This window comes from Hibiscus syriacus, unplaced genomic scaffold, assembly GCF_006381635.1.
Source record: "Hibiscus syriacus cultivar Baekdansim isolate YM2019G1 unplaced genomic scaffold, ASM638163v2 tig00111366_pilon, whole genome shotgun sequence".
Lineage (NCBI taxonomy): Eukaryota > Viridiplantae > Streptophyta > Magnoliopsida > Malvales > Malvaceae > Hibiscus > Hibiscus syriacus.
In genome coordinates, this window is record NW_024063071.1 from 1,756,389 (window position 1) to 1,773,312 (window position 16,924).

Sequence of the window (16,924 nt, forward strand, 5' to 3'; positions counted from 1 at the left end):
AAACGTGCAATATTTTGCTGGTTAGCGTAGATGGTGATATTTAGTATTAGAGTTAGACTGGTTAACCTGTGAACAAAATCATTAGACCTGATAAGTAGAAAGAGATGAATGTTGAGGAGCAATGGTGAGCCATATGGTTCATAAATCAGCCAAGAAGAATAGTTTTAGGTAGCCAGATCTTTAGTAATATATTGCTTATTCATCAACAAGTCTAAGCTCTTTCAATCAAGGATAAGCTACAAAGGGTGGAATTGAGTTTGTACCATAAATACGCCGCCAACTTTGAAATGTATCATACAAGAGAAATATAACGTTATCTGGTAATGGGAAAGAAATTCAATGGGCAAAAGATTTAGTTAAAAACATCGTTATTTTCTTATTTTAAATATTTGGAGGATACTTATTTTACAAATTAAAGATGCACGATTAAAATTGTATCAATTTTAGTTCCAATTCATCGATCATGTTGATCATGTCATAATGTGTGATGAGAATTTGAAAGTAAAATCGTATCTTACAATCTTGACGAAGTTTAAGTCTACTAAATTCGTCTCTCTATTGTATTAAAAAAATTAATTTTAGTCCCATTTAAAAAAAATATATTTTAATACGTTTGAGAAAAATAGATATTTGATATTTTAGTTCAAAGTGTTAAAAGTAAAATATTGAATTTAAATATTTTTTTAATTCAAATCAATATTTTAGTAAAATGAATTATTCCTCCTCAAAAAATAGTAATTTAGTTTATATACATTTTAAAAGTAATAGTTTTATAGTTTTCGGAAATCCATTATTCTTAAGTAATAGTTTTGCACTTTTTGTATTTTTTACCCATATTTAGTAATTTAGTTTATATATAAAGCCTTTTCTTCTTATTTTTGTTGATGAGAACAAGTTGATTTCGTCATCTCTTCTGATTTGGATATATAACCATAGTCGATTAAAGAATGATCGTTGGTTAGTATTTTTATGGAAGGAGGAAGAAGGTGGTTGGTGTAGACGAGAGCTCGAAGGGAAGAAAAAGTTACTCTTTTAGTCTCTTTTGAGGTATAAATATCTCAATCGTAAGGTGATTGGTGTCAGATTTAGGATCATCATCTTACTAATAGGCTGATATGTTATATAAATACGATTATCAACTATCAAATATGAATATCAAAAATTGAGTTAAAGGTTGAGGAGTATGAGTTCCGAATAATAATTTAACGGAGAGTAATTTTGGGAATGGCATGGTGTCTATGAAGAACTCCTAAAAGTTCCATTCAAGGATATAATCCTTTCAATGATAATTTAGAATAATGGTAATCTAAGAAACATCCATTTCAATGATAATTTAATTTGACTAATACTTACAAAAATAAATTTCTTCTTTTACCAAAAAAATCAAGGGGGATTATAATTTACAAATTTAGATTTATATGGTTTAATTTCATTTAGTTTTCTATATTATGATTTAATATTTAATCATTAAATCTTAATTTAACATATTATAATCTTCTATTTTCATAATATTATTAGTTAAAAAATTATAATATCATTAACTATAACTAAATTACTTTAGACTTTGCACGAATTAACTTACTTAAGTAGTTAAAGAAACTGTTGTTGTTCTTAGAGGTCACAGGTTCAAGCACCAGATATTACAAGGGTGATTGAGCGTTCATTGTTAAATGATTGAGAGTACTTTAGAACATATACTACTTTGTAATCACCTTTAGTTTAATAAAAAAAATAGTTTGGACTTTTTCTTAGAACTCTCGTTCTACTTCATCGTGCTGATATTCTTACATTATAAATGTTGTTTTTAGGAAAATAATCAAATGAATATTTTAATTTTGACGGTAATTATTTAGATTAATTAATAACATTATAAAAGGAAATTAATTTTTTTACTTATGGATTGTTTATTAGATTCAGTCACCTATAAATTTATATGTGGTCGGCTTATACTGTTTTAATCATAGGCAAAGAAAAATAATTAAACCTGAAAAGATTATTACTATATTAAAGATGATGGGAATGAAGCACGCCGTACTAATCTAAACAACGAAACTAAAAACCCTAATTATACTAATAATAAGAGCCTTTATTCCATGCAAAACCTTAAAACCCTCCATGAAACTGCATGTCAAAGCTTAAAATAGGAAGAATCCGGCAACAGCGGCTACACCACCGACGACGGCAGAGACCTCGAGAATAACGGCACCGGAAGGTGCTGGTGCGCTGGCCTCGGAGCTAGGTGTAGGGGCATCGGAGGAGTTAGGGACCTCGACATGTGGTGAAGGAGGGGATTTTGAGGCCTTGGGAGTTGGAGCAGAGGCTTCATCATCATTGCTTTTAATAGGCGTGGTGGGTGGGGGAGCTGCCGGTGCTCTTTTCAGAGGAGCTGGAAGGGCTGGGAGAAGGAGGAGATTTAGAATCGCTGGAGGAGGATCCACTGGAGGATGACTTGGGTGATTCGGAATCGGAGGATTTGGTTAGTGATGGTTGTGAAGGAGGGGAGCCGCCGCTGCCGCCACAGTTTGTGTGACGGTTAGTTTGTGACATTGTCTTAATTGTCATATGTTTCAGAAGTTTTCATTTTATAAGAAACAATAATAATATAATAAATTTTGATATTTTATAATTTTTTTATTTAAAATATTTTAAGAATCTATTTTTTAAAGAATAACACAAAATTTGTATAATTTTTAGAATGAACCTGATTGTCATTCTACATGACTAACATGCCAGTGGTGCTGTAACACCCCCAACCCGTATCCGACCTGGATACGAGTCCAAAGTGTCACATTGACTTTTCAAACATTTATTCGTATAAAATAGTGAGTAATTTAAAAACTTTGATAACATTTAACTTATTCAAAACATTTACAAAATATATCAGAGTTCATACAATTTATATCTTTAGACTACATGCCAACTACACTCTATAAACAGTATATATATTTTCTGATCTGACATTTGGTAAGGAGAACTGACCTGTCTTGCTCCGCATTACTCTTTACTCTTCTCGAAACCTACGTGTGAAACAATCACACGCTAAGTCGAAGACTTAGTGAGGCATAAAGAAAACCTCTAATGGAATTCATACCCACTAATCATGCATGACTGTTTTATGCTATCAAATTATACAACTCATTTACATATACATCAACATATATTCATGCATACTATGTAACATATACCATTACCCCTATCACAGATATATCATATCATGCACACATCATATCACAAATCATATACATATATCACATACATTGTTCTCATATCACCAATATCCATACCTGTAAGCATATTACTTTAACATTCATGAATTTGTATCAATGAGTTTATTGGCCCATGATATCATATTGAGAACCTAAGGTATCTGAGTATTATGAGGTTGTGCACTATGCTGTCACCACAGCTCGTATAAATACACCGAAGTGCCGCGTAGAATTGCACCGTAGTGCCATATAATGATGTCCATAAGGACCACATAGAATTCCTTAAGAATTATATACATATGCTAGGGATCATATATGTGTCTCACCAGACTTTACACATGTTCCAAAGAATATATATATATCCCGAAGGACCGCGTAGAATATTGTCCCGAAGGACCGCGTAGACCCTCTACTCTTGGCATGCCAACTATACCCCTAGCTCTCAAGACACATAACATGAGCATTTTCTTTTATACTTATCATTTCACATAACACATAGTTCAATTACTCATAGAACATTTTCATATGAGTCACATTTACATGTCACATAACTTATATACTTTCTCACGTAGTTACATAGATCCATATCATATAACATATATCACAAAGTGCACATAATCACCCATATCATATCCTATAGCTTAGATCATTTCTCAGATATTCATATAAACATACATATCATACCTTGTTCACATATGATCATATATGCTTCATATAACACATATAACACTTTCTCCTAGCTTATATCAATTTTCAGAGTCCTTTCATATTACCTGATGACATATATCATATAGATATATAATAACGGATATCATATTATCTACCTTATGCTCTATTTCTTTGTATTCCCTTAGATCATAAATTATGCCGTATTTCTAAACATATATCATTTAATAGTATTTTTATTTAGGTACTAATTTAATCTATTTACTTAATTCAATTTCATATATTCATTATAATCTTTTCATATAGTTCCATTATACTAATTCTCATAATAAATCATACCACTAGGTACTTGTCCAACTCATGTTTCCATTATGCATATACTGTTACCCATGTTTACCTAGTTCATATCACTTCTTATAAACTCATTTTCATCATATTTTCCTATTATTACATATTTTATCTCATAACCATGTATCCACATAGTCTTATATTTCATTATCCTATTACATATATTTGTTCTCCTATGACCCTCAATAAACATCTATTTCTATTTCCCTACATCTCTCGACTTATCTTCTATATTCCTATAATTTCATAACTTATTTTATATCATTTTCCCTTTTTATTCACATAAACCATCTATTTATTTAGTTCAATTTCTCATGACTTCCACAATACTCTTTAATAAAACTTTGTAGCTCTTCACTATAATACATAAACCATAGTTTCCTTTAATCTATCAATCTTCCCTATATTACTTATGTATCCTTATTTATGCCCTTGAATTCATATTATTCTCTTAGAGTCTCCTAACATTTCTCGTATAATCACTTATACCATATCATATGACTTATACTTGATTATCTTATTCTCTCATGTTCATTTCATTTCTTATGACTCTATCATATAACTTATTCCATGTTCTTCCATTATTACATAATAAAGTCTTACATAAATCATATAGCATATACAAATCATATCATTATCTTTAGTCATGCATACATACAATCAATGTAATACATATAATCACATATAGTTATAACCAACACATAATCATGTCTATGACTTCATGCATATTACTCTAGAAATAGACTCATCGCAAGTCTTATTTCCATTAAACACTACATGTCACTAGTATCCACTCACCTTGGCCTCACTAGTCAATTTCAATCTCTTATCTTTCCCTTGATCGATCTTACTTGCCAAATGTTCCGGAATTGCTTTACGCGCAGAATCTACATAAATGTACATTTGAGGCAATCATTAGATACCTACACCTTGTAATTGGATACTAGCAACTTAAACGAACTTATTAAACCCATATTCACAATTTCCTTTAGGGGGGAATCGGTTCCCTACTAAGGGGGTATCGATTCCCTCATGACATTCTGAAAATTTTTGTTCGTTTGAAGGGGTATCGGTTCCCCTTGAATGGGTACCGATTCCCCTTGCCCATAAATCATATTTTTAACTCGAAAATTACTTCATTTCCTCTCAAACACTTCATAAATCATCCCCTTTTCATTCTTAACTCTAGTACACATACTTAAACCAATCTATATTCATTTATTTCATCTTAAACCTCAAAATCCTATCTTCCATATGAGATTCAAGAATCATACCAAATTTTCAATGTGTTCTAATTCCAATTCTACCACTTCATACTTCTTAATTAGATTGATGACAAGTCAAATTCATCCATAAAACTTCAACAATCATACCATATCAAAATTTCATCTTAAAACTCATATTGCAAATTCCTTCATAATTCCTTTATCTTATTGTTTAAATCTCATATAAGCTTTCCTTAAGCTTATTTAATACCCAAAGATTCAAAACCAACTTATAAATTCCAGAAATTAACAGTTAAAAATCAAACTTACCTTTAAGCTGGAGCTACGAGAAGAATAAGAGAGTAAGAAGAAGGCTTCCAGAAATCTCCCAAAACCCACGTGTACCACTCTTATTTAAAGGAAACACAAAATATCCTTTAAGCTGAAAAGACTAAATTGCCCCTTTAATTATCCATCTATGCTATTTAATCCATCATCAAAATTCTTTACTTAAATCCCAAAACTTTTAACTTATTTCAAAATTGAGCACAAAGTTTCCCAAAATTTACATTTTAGTCACTGACCCGGCTTTTGGGACATTTTCAAAACCTTTGTTATTGTAAAATAACTGAACATTTGAAATTTATATTAAAAGAAAATACAATCATATATTATTCAATTGTGTTTGGTATAAAATTTTGAGATAAAAACGTGTTTATGAACGGTGAAATACGATATGAACATTACTACAGTAACCTGCTACAGTGCTACAGTGATTTTCGTAAATTGTACATAACACTCGTAAAAATTTAACCGTTTATTTCTTTGCATTTATACTTATATAAATATGTTTAAAATATTACAAAACTCGATCAGAGCATAAATACCTAATTCACCTACTTTATTTACATGCCAACCTATTTATCACATAATACTACATACTGTGTAATTTACTCCTGATATGATCTTTGAGCAGAGATATGTTGTTACTGTGAACTTAGCTTTGATCCTTCTGCTTCTCAGTACCTACGTGTAAATCACTTACACGCTAAGTCATAGACTTAGTGAAGCAAAAACATAATAATAATGCATTTCTCATAAATATAAACATTCAATCTATGAATTCAATCGTGTCGCATATAATTCAGTATACATGATAACATAAGATAATACAAGTACTTTTAATACCTTTTATCGTATAAATATATATATATATCGAACATTTCTCTACATACCATGGAACACATATACTACTTCACAACAAAACATACATAGTAGCAAATCAATTTATTTATTTACTCTATGTAAAGACCATGTATTAGCCCATGTATACTTTTGAGAACTTAAGGTATGTGAGTACATTAAGGTTGTGCACACATATGCTGTCACCACAGCTCGATCAATGTCCCGAAGGACCAGTCCATAGATTCCGAAGAACCTAGGTAATCAGTCCATATGTCCCGAAGAACATAGGTAAACAGTCCATATGTCCCGAAGAACATAGGTAAACAGTCCATATGTCCCGAAGAACATAGGTAAACAGTCCATATGTCCCGAAGAACATAGGTAAACCCTCGACCCTTGGCATGCCAACTATACCCTAGCTCTCATATCACATAACATGGGCATTATCATTTAATAGTTCACATTACTTGTCATTTCTCTTCTGTCATATACCACATGTATGTGTAACCATATATTCCATATCATATCACATGTATCACGTATTGCCTATTCATATGTCATTTCATATAACATATATCATATGTGCATATAATCACATAGATCGTATCATATAGCTTCATTCATATCACATATTCATATAAGCTCATAGTTCTTTCACATAGCTCACTATCTTATTTTCATATCATATATCTTATAATAGATTCTTATATCATCATTTGTTTCCTTTCTACCTATTCATAATCACATTAACATGTAATGCAAGCAATATGTATTAATACATACATGTAATCACATAACTTATACCACATGATTCATGTAGTCATTTAGATCATTGTCTTTTAACACATATCCCATAATCACACAAATTATCACATAAATTACCAATCAAATCACATTTTAGGAGTTACTTCTTACCATAGTAACTCCATAACTAGCTCATCGCAAGCCAATGTTTATTCAATAATATAAGTACAAATTAAATTGCACTCACCTTAGCCTTACTTTGATTCGATTATAATCCTTTGATTATTCCGGAACTTGTTTAGGCTCAATATCTACATAAATATATCATTTCAAAACAACTATCAGAAGCCTAAACTTTAAACTTGATGTTAATAACTTAAACCGGTTTAATGAATCAAATTCTATATTTTCATTTAGGGGGGAATCGATACCCCCAGGGGAATCGATACCCCTTGAACATACTGGAATTTTTTGTTCAAGAGGGGGAATCGATTCCCATTCATAGGGTATCGGTTCCCTCTACCCAGAAATTGTATTTTAAGCTCGAAAATCATCAATTTTTCCTTCAATTCTTCTATTTTAAACCCCTACCATGTCATTAAACTCAAATACCATTACTTAAACTAACTTATATCCATGAAAATCCTCTATGACTTCAAAATCCTATCATTCATATGAAATTCAAAAATCATACTAAAATTTCAATATGTTCTAATTCCAATTCTAACACTTCATACTTCTTAATTAGATTGATGACAAGTCAAATTCATCCATAAAACTTCAACAACCATACCATATCAAAATTTCATCTTAAAACTCATATTGCAAATTCCTTCATAATTCCTTTATCTTATTGTTTAAATCCCATATAAGCTTTCCTTAAGCTTATTTAATACCCAAAGATTCAAAACCAACTTATAAATTCCAGAAATTAACAGTTAAAAATCAAACTTACCTTTAAGCTGGAGCTACGAGAAGAAGAAGAGAGTAAGAAGAAAGCTTCCAGAAATCTCCCAAAACCCACGTGTACCACTCTTATTTAAAGGAAACACAAAATATCCTTTAAGCTGAAAAGACTAAATTGCCCCTTTAATTATCCATCTATGCTATTTAATCCATCATCAAAATTCTTTACTTAAATCCCAAAACTTTTAACTTATTTCAAAATTGAGCACAAAGTTTCCCAAAATTTATATTTTAGTCACTGGCCCGACTTTTGGGATGTTACAGGCGCGGTCGGCCCGGATGAGTGCGTGACCAGCGAGCATTAGGATCCGAATATGTGCCTGGCTAGTACCAGGAGTGGCTATATGTAGTAGATAAATTGAAAGTTTAATAAATAAATTAAAAAAAATTAATCTTTAATGACTAAAATAAGAGTAAAAAAAGTTAAGTGATTAAATTTATAGTTTACCGTTTCTAAAATTTTAGTACCAAAAATTTATTTAAAAAATGATTTATAGACAATTTCTAAACTTTTACCAGTCAATTATTTACTCAAAATCTACAAAATTGGAATGGAATGTAGCTGCTAAATACCCTCATCCATGTAAAAAGGAATTTATAGTAATAAATAAATAAAAGCCTGTGAATATCAACCAAAACCAACACACAAACAAAAGCAACCACAGAGGAAACTGATTCTCGTTTCTTCCTTCTACGTTACTTCCTCTCTTTTCTTCTCAGAAATAGAATTCCAGACAGGCGCAACAAGAACCTTCAACACGACGACGTAGAAAACCATGTCTTACGATTATCTCTTCAAGTACATAATCATCGGTGACACTGGTACCTTAATTCTCTGGTTCAAATTTCCCAATTTTTTTCTAATGTTATTTACTAAAGCTTTCATTTTTTTTTGATTTGACTTGTGTTGCAGGTGTAGGAAAATCATGTTTGCTTTTGCAGTTTACCGACAAGAGATTCCAACCGGTTCATGATCTAACCATCGGTGTTGAATTCGGAGCTCGGATGGTTACCATTGATAGCAGACCCGTCAAGCTTCAGATTTGGGATACTGTAAAAATCCTAACTTTTTTATTTCCCCCTTATTGTTTTACGTTGTTGGGTTGTTTGGTGAAAAGGGTATTAAAATTTGAAGTTTTTTTTAGCTGTGGCAAACGAATAATTGAGGTTTAGGAGCCAAAACAGGGACCCTAAAGGTTCTAGATTCAGTAAAAATCTTGATTTTGATGTCTTCCATTGGGGGTATTAAGTAATGAATTTTGGCTGTAGAAAAATTTAGGGTCAGGAGGACCAAGGAAGATAATTATGGATTAATTTTGGAGTAGAATTCTTTTTATATGAAATTACATTTTCGGTCATATATTTGGTATTTGTTAAGTAAGCTGAACCAAGTTCAAACAAGGTTTTTGTAACTCGCCATGAGCTCTTTTTGCCGAGCTTGTTGTCATCTAAACACGCTGAATGCCTGAATCCCAGTAATGTAATAATTCTCCTGGCCTGGGTTAGTTATCTCAGTTAGAGGTGTTTTGTTGTTTGTGTGATCTTTTCTTTTATCATTGTTCATTTAATTGATGGATTCGAGTCCCCTCTTATGTGTGTTTGTATTTTAGGCTGGGCAAGAATCCTTCAGGTCCATCACCCGGTCTTACTATAGAGGAGCAGCAGGAGCTCTTCTGGTCTATGATATAACCAGGTAAGAGACAAAATTTTCTCTGTTCAGAATTATATGCTGTTATTTGCGAGCTGTTGGAGATTAGTGAAACAGTTAAAACAAGGCTGTGATGTACGAGCATGCTTAAATAACGGTTGTGGATGAGTGCTTGCGTCTGTATCGTCTGTTTCAAGATCTTTTCTTAACCTTTGATTTTAGCTACTTGTTTTGCCCTCTTGGCTAAATGGCTAAGACTGGTTTGTTTTTTTTCCGGAACATTTTAATTTTATGCTGAACTGCAAATGTTGTTCTTGAGCAGGAGAGAGACATTTAATCATCTAGCAAGTTGGTTGGAGGATGCACGGCAGCATGCAAATCCAAACATGACAATCATGCTCGTTGGGAACAAAAGTGATCTTTCTCACAGGAGGGCTGTTAGCAAAGAAGAGGGCGAACAGTTTGCAAAGGAGAATGGCCTTTTGTTCTTGGAAGCATCTGCTAGAACAGCTCAAAATGTTGAGGAGGTATGTATTTCCCTCCCTAAGTGGTACATCATATTGTTTATCTAGCGCTATTATTTTACTTGGGCTCGAGAATGAATGTCGGACATGGGTATGTACGTCACAGGTATGCTCAAATTTCGAAGTTCTTCCGTATATTTTGAAAATCATACTCCCGTACGATGTCAAACATGTCGGATACACGAGTTTTGGTTCATGTAGTTTAAGGAAAATGAATGTCAGAATGACATGGCATAATGAACAGTTCTAATTAAATTTCCGAATCATCTTCTAGGCCTTCATAAAGACTGCTGCAAAGATCCTTCAGAACATTCAGGATGGAGTCTTCGATGCATCCAATGAGGTAATAATCAAGCTGCTTTGTTTAAGTGAAAATAAAATTCATAATAAAATAGACAAGAATATTCCACTTGAGATATATATATTTATTAAAATTTTCTAATAATGATTACTTATATCATATCGAGAAAAACAAATGTGAGGATGATACGACGTCGAAATAATTTCAGAGCTTATATAGTATTACTCTGTTTAATATAAATAATGAATAGCTGAAGATAAACCAGATAAATACTATAAATTGAACGTGCAATCCATAGACTTATATATGCATTAATGATCTTGAAAGCGGGAGGGAGCATGACACCTCTTCATCCAACTCTGGCTTCGTCCGATGTCTAGAACCAGAGATTCATATACCCTCCCCTGGCTGCATCCGAGGGGTGTCTGGAACTGAAGACACATTCTCTTAAATCTTGATGTTTCTTTCTCTATTTGCCATGCTAGACACGAAACATCTCGAGAATAGCTATAAAATTTTGGAGTCAGAAATGGTTTAGCTTGTTCGACTTTCTGTACGGGAGGATTGACAGGCTTGTTAAATGCAGTTCAAACCTAGAACCATCTTCATTAATCGACAGACGAGTATGTTTTCTTACATAAAAGTGCATTTTGTTTGAAATTTCTGCAGTCATCGGGCATCAAGATCGGCTACGGACGTGCCCAAGGTCCATCTGGTGCAAGAGATGGAGCGGTCTCGCAGAGCAGTGGGTGCTGTGGTTGACATAAACGGAAACAATCGTGTAAACCTGTGTTGTATTTGATCCATGTGTCCAATTTACTTGTGTCATCACAATCACGTTGCTTCCAATATATATCCTTGGCAAGGAAAGTGAATATATAGAATTACTAACCCTTTTTTTATATATAAATATTCTTGTCATTTGTACGGTAACATGTATGTTTGATGCGTCCCAAGAATGCTAATGGCTATTTAAACTCAATTCAGTCAACTCTCGAGTCTGATCATGGTGGATGGATGCTTTGTTTTTTATTATTATTACTATCAAAAAGATTGAATTTGAAGTTGAAATATAACACCTACTGTAACTTCTAACATAATAGCATAAGATGTAAAAGATTCAGGATGAAGACGAAACTAAAAGTATAATTACTATATAAATTTAAATAATATATTTGGAAGGAATCAATTCCATAATTTTCCAAATAAATTGAATTTAGATTCTAAAATAAATCCATGAGTTGGTAGACTATCCTTAAAAATAAAGGCATAATAACAAAATCTGCCTTTAAACTGACAAATACTACATATTAACCACAAATAATAAAATATTATATAAAAACCAATCTCCAAACATACCCATTACTAGTTTTTATTCAATAATAAAAAAAAAGCTTCAGTTGTGCAGATAAAAACTATCGCTCATGACTTTCAACAATGAACCATTGGTTAACGTAAAAAGCATGTTCTCCCTTGATTATGATCCAGAATCTATTACCGTCGCCCAGGTCCGATACCAAATCTAGATCGCAAGTTGTTTAATGTTCGAGTAACAATTTGCAATCTCGGATCATCTTCGGGTATCTCGCGTTCCTACAATGTTGGACAAAATAAATATTAAATTTACATTGTTGAGCAGTTTAACCGAACTACTAAATGAATCGCTTACTTTAAGGCCATTGTAATAAGCTTCCACTGCAGCAAGAGAGGGAACTACATTACGAGCCTGCATTAGGTCCCATATATAGTTTGCGTTTGTGTATCCACCCGTCTGTCGAAAAAACATAACAAGTTATGCATATTGAAACGATGACAGTCCTGAAAATGTCTAGCAGCTTAAGTATTTGCTTACCTTCTCTCCTGCGGCTGCAAGGAGGAGATCACTTCCAAATTTAGCGTTCAAGAAAAAGTTTCCTTTAGTCATATTGACCTGCACATTTGAGCCAAAAAAAAACCATAGGGTTTAACATGACCAAAAAAATCAGGATATCCGAAAGTTAACGAGTGAACTAAGGTGCATCATGCATACCAATGCTTCTTGAGCAAGTTCCATTCCTCTAGGAGTATGCCCAACCATTGCTCCTTCGATGAAGGTCTGCAAACAAAGAAATTGCAGTAACTTAATAATTATCCCACTTCACCTGGATTGAACTGCATACCATTAATCATACAAAAACATCAGTCCTGTTATCAAGCAGATAGGCATCTTCTATGTTGTTCCAACTCTTCATTTTTTCTTGAAATATTCACATCCGACACCAGTTTCTAACACATTTTCAGACGTGTATGGAGATATGACCTCCCAAGGACCCTCTAAATACATTAAAGCACTTGGAAAAGTTCAAAGATACCTGTTCCGGACATAACTCGTCCAAAACTCACACACAGAACCAAGTAACATAGGATAAGGCCACTTATGACAATAAAACATAGTAATAACGAGCAAGCTAGCTGTACAAAGTGAAAAATAAATAGAGACAGGTGTTCCATATTATCTCTATTGCCGTAAATAAAATGGACTTCAGATATACTATACAAATAAATGATATGTTAAACATTAATTAATTATTGAGTTTTTCCATGATAGAGAAAAAAGAAACAAATGCAGTCATTCAGACAGCGTGGAGAAAACTAAAAGATCAACAAGAAAAACATCTTAGCAAATAATGATTAAACTTACTGCATAAAGTTCCATAGCAGGGGGTTTTCCTTCGTTAAGGTAGTCCTCGAAAATTTGAACAGCACGGTCGATGTTTCCAGCATTCAGATAGCATCTAATAAGGGGCAAAAATAGAAACACATGATAAAAAAGGAAAAATTATCAAAAGCCCAAGAGCCGTTTTCAATTAAAATTGTCAAATCAAAGACAAATGTATACCTCAAAATTTGCATGGTAATAAAGATGTCTGGATTTTTACCATCGTTTTTTAGCATCTCGAGTAAAGTCTCGGTAGCCTACCATGACAATGGATAAATATATGAATAAAATATTAACAGAAAAAAAGTTATGTGGTACACAAAACATGCTTTGGAAAAACAAAACTGGTGAAATCAGAGTGCTTTGTGGTTTATGAAAAGATTAAAAAGGGGCATTGAAAACTAGTTGATGGGGGGACTACAGATACCAGCCAAGTAAGAAAACTTGAAAACTGTTTAAGGTCAATTAAAAACTTGATGCGTGAATATATACCTCAAAGGACATGACGTAGCTAGATTTTACAGCAGAAACCAAGTAACCGGAATTTGCAAAACAACATGGGACACAGTAAGCGGCCTGAATATGAAAAAACGCCTATGAACAAAGTCTGCAGTAGGTAAGTTGTACAACTCTTCCTCAGAAATGCCAAGCATTGTATTTCCAGTATTTCCACTTTCTTCAACAGATGACCATCCTTTCGACTGCTCAGCTAACTCAATAATCTAGAGAGGCGAGAGAAATATCAGAAAACTACAAAAACAAATAAATAATGAATGAATGAATGAAACACTAGTCAAAATATAGAATTTAAAAAAAAAATACCTTGGCTGCTACATCATGTGATCGAGGTATCATGTTCGTATGAGCAATTATAAGTCCAGCATAGCAGAACTTGTTCAATTCACCACCAGCAGCAGTCATATCACGCACTATTGCTAGCCTAAAACATTTACATGCAGATTAGCTTAATTATTATAAAATCGAAGAAACTTCCTCGTCAGTCAGTAAGAACATACAGTTGTTTTGTGAAATGAAAAGCATTCTAACCATAGTACAGCATAACCCAAGAAACAATCATTCCATGGATCACAGAATCCAAGCACAGTCATTGAACTTAAAAACAGAAAGTTGCAACAAAGATATTTTAGCATACACTTGATCCAATCGTCCAGCTGCCGCACATGCATTGATAAGACAAACATAAGTTTGTCCATTTGGCTTCACATCGTATCTCTTCATTTCTTCCAGAATCTTACATGAAAGATAAAATAGAAATACCAATTTTTAGCTACTAAAAGAATATTAAAATTAAACAGATCAAATATCTCTACAAGCACATGAGAGAGATACCTGAACAGCAAGACTGGAATTCTTGCATTTCCCACATGTTGAGATCAAAAAGTTGTACAAAGAGGCCTATGACAAAATAAAATTCAGTTATTCTAAATAATTAACAAATAATTTGATGAATAATTAATACCCAAATTTGATATGATAAAATTGAATACTAAAACTGGAACCAATAACCAATTTTGCACCAACAATTCATTTTTCCTAAAATGCCCATATAAAAATTCTCCAACCATAAAACTTTTGGGGAAAAAATGAAGATACCCATGTCAGACATATAGTCGTGTCTGACAGTCACTCCTAAGCCCAACATAGCCAATTACTGCAAAGACTAGTTAGGAACAAAAAGAACATAAAATACCTCAGGGACTAATCCCATGGCCTTCATTTCATCTCTGAAAAAGAGTGCGTCTTGCATGCGTGACCCTCTCATGGTTCCCATAATCAAAGCCTCAAAAGTATCTCTAGTTGGCTGCACTCCATCCAGCACCATATCATCATAAACATCCCTCAACAGATAATGCCTGCACCACCATACCAAATTCACAAACAAATAAGGCTGTAGTTTGTTTTTCTAATCTTTTGCTTCCTTAAAAATTTCTATGAAGGAAAACCATTGTCATATTATATAACAGTTTTTCACATATAGACAATGTTAAAAATGAGAAGAAATCTTCTAAGAGCATGCCCCATTTTGACCAAAGCTGAATCAACGGATAGAAATCAAATAACTTAAGCCTCCATCCAGCACCATATCATCATAAACATCCCTCAACAGATAATGCCTGCACCACCATACCAAATTCACAAACAAATAAGGCTGTAGTTTGTTTTTCTAATCTTTTGCTTCCTTAAAAATTTCTATGAAGGAAAACCATTGTCATATTATATAACAGTTTTTCACATATAGACAATGTTAAAAATGAGAAGAAATCTTCTAAGAGCATGCCCCATTTTGACCAAAGCTGAATCAACGGATAGAAATCAAATAACTTAAGCCGGACAAAATTCGATCTCTACAACCACATAATTGATCAATTGCGAATAAATAAATAAAAGGCGTTTACTACAAAAGCAAAATGATTGAATTATCTAAATGCAAAGTAAAACTCTTCAAATTCTAATTTTTTCCTAAAATATTATGTGGTTTGCATCAAAACCAACTGTTTTTCTTTATGTTTCTGAAATTAAAAACAAAAGTGTAAAGCAAAAACTACGCCATTTATAAACAAAGACATCAAATAAGATCAAGACAAAGTAACAAGTTAAAAGACGGGACCTTCGTCTGGTATTGAGAGAAGTGAGGACAGTGTTGTACTCGGAGACATTGTCAGCATAATTCCGCTTGGCTTTTTCTGCAGTTAAATCCGAAAACTGGCGGCGACCCAGTGCTCGAAGCAGTGTCCTGTTGGGACCTGTTTTCAACAACAACAAATACAAGGAACGAAACGAGATAAGCAATCGGTTCGTTCAACCTCGCAAGTGGAAGAACTGGGCATCTGTAAAGTTTTGAAACTTTTACCGGAAATGGATCGAAAGAAGAACTTCATTGGTGATAACATAGTGAAGAACAGTAAAGGTTTCTTCTTTAGCTATGCTTCGCTCCAAAAACCCTAGTTTTCTAATCTACAAATTTTCTATTTGTGTTATGATTGGGGGAAAACGGTGCGTTTGGATAATGAAGTGTTTGAGGAACTTTGGGCCAAGCTCAAGTGGATCAATACCTCGGCTGAATATATCTATATTTATACTTCTTAATTATTTACTTAAATATTTATTAAAATTACTTATAGAGTCAATTCTCTTATCAGTCTACTAAAATAATTACTCAAAATGGATTATATTACGCTTAAATAAGGCATGTGTATAAAATATTCTTCATCAAATTATTTTTGTTTAAATGTGTTTATACTCTCCAAAAGATTAGATATATAATTATATAAAGTTATTAATTGTCATATCTTTTTCTTGTCAAATATTAACGATAAATAATTTGATTGATATCATGAAGATGATTAAGTGTTCTTATTGATAAAATTAAAAGATCAAATGATCATATTAAAATATACTCGTAATTAAATCA

The 16,924-nt window shown here is 32.8% G+C and overlaps 2 protein-coding genes across 2 annotated transcripts; one reads left to right on the plus strand and one right to left on the minus strand.

Annotated features, from left to right (window-relative positions):
* Nucleotides 1-8,977: 8,977 nt before the first annotated feature.
* On the plus strand, nucleotides 8,978-11,654 carry LOC120159455 (ras-related protein RABB1b-like). The gene is made up of 6 exons (XM_039170047.1): nucleotides 8,978-9,142; nucleotides 9,234-9,373; nucleotides 9,931-10,013; nucleotides 10,291-10,495; nucleotides 10,767-10,835; nucleotides 11,463-11,654. Exons 1-6 carry the CDS (start codon nucleotides 9,097-9,099, stop codon nucleotides 11,553-11,555), a joined length of 636 nt encoding a protein of 211 aa, XP_039025978.1. The 5' UTR covers nucleotides 8,978-9,096; the 3' UTR covers nucleotides 11,556-11,654.
* A 489-nt stretch (nucleotides 11,655-12,143) lies between these two features.
* Nucleotides 12,144-16,467, minus strand: LOC120159551 (pentatricopeptide repeat-containing protein At4g35850, mitochondrial). Its single transcript, XM_039170124.1, has 13 exons — nucleotides 16,364-16,467; nucleotides 16,121-16,256; nucleotides 15,203-15,365; nucleotides 14,842-14,907; nucleotides 14,645-14,742; nucleotides 14,314-14,431; nucleotides 14,031-14,213; nucleotides 13,672-13,748; nucleotides 13,474-13,567; nucleotides 12,823-12,888; nucleotides 12,646-12,723; nucleotides 12,463-12,564; nucleotides 12,144-12,386 (listed from the first exon to the last, which is right to left on the minus strand). The coding sequence occupies exons 1-13, from the start codon at nucleotides 16,401-16,403 to the stop codon at nucleotides 12,288-12,290; spliced, it is 1,320 nt and encodes a 439-aa protein (XP_039026055.1). The 5' UTR covers nucleotides 16,404-16,467; the 3' UTR covers nucleotides 12,144-12,287.
* Between the last annotated feature and the right edge of the window lie 457 nt (nucleotides 16,468-16,924).